Source organism: Saccostrea cucullata, unplaced genomic scaffold, assembly GCF_032062105.1.
Source record: "Saccostrea cucullata isolate Sc308-1 unplaced genomic scaffold, CSIRO_AGI_Scuc_v1 ctg9526, whole genome shotgun sequence".
Lineage (NCBI taxonomy): Eukaryota > Metazoa > Mollusca > Bivalvia > Ostreida > Ostreidae > Saccostrea > Saccostrea cuccullata.
This window is the reverse complement of record NW_026925086.1, coordinates 10,375-12,568: the sequence shown is the minus strand read 5'-3', so window position 1 is coordinate 12,568 and position 2,194 is coordinate 10,375. Positions and strand designations below refer to the sequence as shown.

Here is a 2,194-nt window from a genome sequence, read left to right as displayed (position 1 = left end):
TAAAAACTTGAAATCATCGAAAATCAGAAGCCCAAATATGCAGCAACTTTAATTAGGATGATGAATTAAGTATTGTGTGACAACCTATAGAAGAAATATAACGAAACATAACGATTAACATCGGGAAAACCTTTCTGTGTATTTTCGGTAAGTCAATGGTATTTACCTGGTGAGTAATACTCATTCTGTTTATGAACATACATTTAACAATGTCGGATATCTCCAAGAAACGGGCACTAGATAAAATGGACAGTACTGACGAGAGTATGGAGCAAGGTGATCAAAGTGATCAGAAACCGGAAGATTTTCAGTTAAGGGATATAATGCAGGGCATTGCAAGTATTCAGACTACTTTGGCGAATTTTATGTTACGGCTCGATGGACAAGGTCGACACTTAGATGAAATTACGAAAGAAATCAGAGCAAAAAATGGCATTCAAGAAAGACTTGAAACTGTTCAAGAGCAAGCTAATGACACAATATATCTTGTGACAGAACTACAGGATAACCAGAAAAAAATGGAACGTGAAATGAACAGGCTCAAGGATTATGTAGTTCGTCTTGAATACCGTGTAAATTCACAAAGTAACCAAATAGTTGATCTCAAGGCAAGGTCAATGGAGAATAACATCATTGTTAGTGGTCTGCAGGAAAAAGGCCCCGAGAGGAAGACGCCAGAGAACCTTGCGCAAATTCTAAGAAATGTATTCATATCAGAAATGAACATGGGGGAGACAGCAGTTGATGAATTACAAATACAGAAACTCTTCCGAATGGGAGAATACGATGCTCAACGAAAATTTCCGAGACCAGTTTGTGTGCAATTTGCCGATAAAGCCCAAAAAGACCTTGTTATGAAACACATAAAAATTCTAAAAGAAAAAAAATCGGACATAAGATTATTGCCCAACAACAACCAGAGGAGATACGGGAACGACGAAAACAGCTGTATGAAGTTCAAAGAAAATATGCAGAACGAAATATCGAGACGAAAATGAAGGGGGACAGGCTTATCTTTACCCAGAGTAATTCAATCTACAGAGAGAAAGTAGGATCTCTTCCAACGGCAGATGAGGTGATTTCCAGCGACGTAGTCAAGATTACCGTTAACCCTGGAAAGTCAATTGAGGACAACGGAAACCGGTTTATGGCGCATTCCACCCAAGTCGATTCCTATAAACAGATTAAACGATCATTAGTGGAAATCATGCGTATCGAAACCGTACCCAGCGCAAGCCATAACGTTTATGCTTATCGCTTCACAAGCAGTGATGGGATAATCCATGAAGGATCAAATGATGACGGGGAACATGGTGCGGGAAGGTTACTTTTGAAAATGCTAGCCGAAAACGAAGTTAACAACGTACTGGTGGTGGTCTCTCGATGGCATGGAAACAATATTGGACCTCGTCGATTTTCCCATATCAAAGAAGCAGGTCTTAGTGCCGTAAAAAATTTACCAACTTCAGTTTGAAAACATGAAAAATAAACACAGTAACATTTTTGACTCTAGAACTGTTCTGGTCTTGATCTGAAATTATTTTTTAAATGTGGTCTAAAGGAAAAATGTGTAATACATTTTTTATGAATTTTCTAGTATCCCGGATTTCTTTCTTCCAGCCAATAATATTCCGGCAGTTTTTGAAACATACTATTTCCTGTTTTTGCTTACCTTATGACTTTTCCCGAAATAAGTTATGTATTCTTTTTATCAGCTCAACTGTAGGCGATATGTAAGTTTAATTTTTCTACTTAACATGTCACATAATTTATAGGAATCTGTATACATTGTCTTTTTGGTTACTTATAGATACATCACCTAATTAATTAAAAAGACGGACAAGTTGTGATTACATTACATGTACACATGTAGTGGTTTCCCTCATAAGAGAATAAAATATATATTAACAAATTTTAATTCACAACCTGTTAGGTAGATTCATATATTTTCTACAAATGGAATAGACCATGTATATTGTATTTCCTACACCTGTAAACCCATCCTCATTCATTTAAGAGATGTTTAATGTTAACTCTTAAGAAATATCAATTATAATCTGTTTTTGGTATAAACTTTCTACTCTCAAAATTAACAAGGCATGTATTCTCAGGCAACCCACACATTTTTGTATATACACCTTTTTTATTTTTTGTTTTTTCTTCTGTTTCTGTCTATCAGGGGGTCAGCAATGTT

At 36.0% G+C, this 2,194-nt stretch overlaps 1 protein-coding gene across 1 annotated transcript; it reads left to right on the top strand.

The window, feature by feature from the left end:
* The first annotated feature begins 292 nt into the window (after positions 1 to 292).
* On the top strand, positions 293 to 1,474 carry LOC134268022 (uncharacterized). Its single transcript, XM_062750225.1, has 2 exons — positions 293 to 851; positions 926 to 1,474. Exons 1-2 carry the CDS (start codon positions 324 to 326, stop codon positions 1,472 to 1,474), a joined length of 1,077 nt encoding a protein of 358 aa, XP_062606209.1. The 5' UTR covers positions 293 to 323.
* Positions 1,475 to 2,194: the final 720 nt, after the last annotated feature.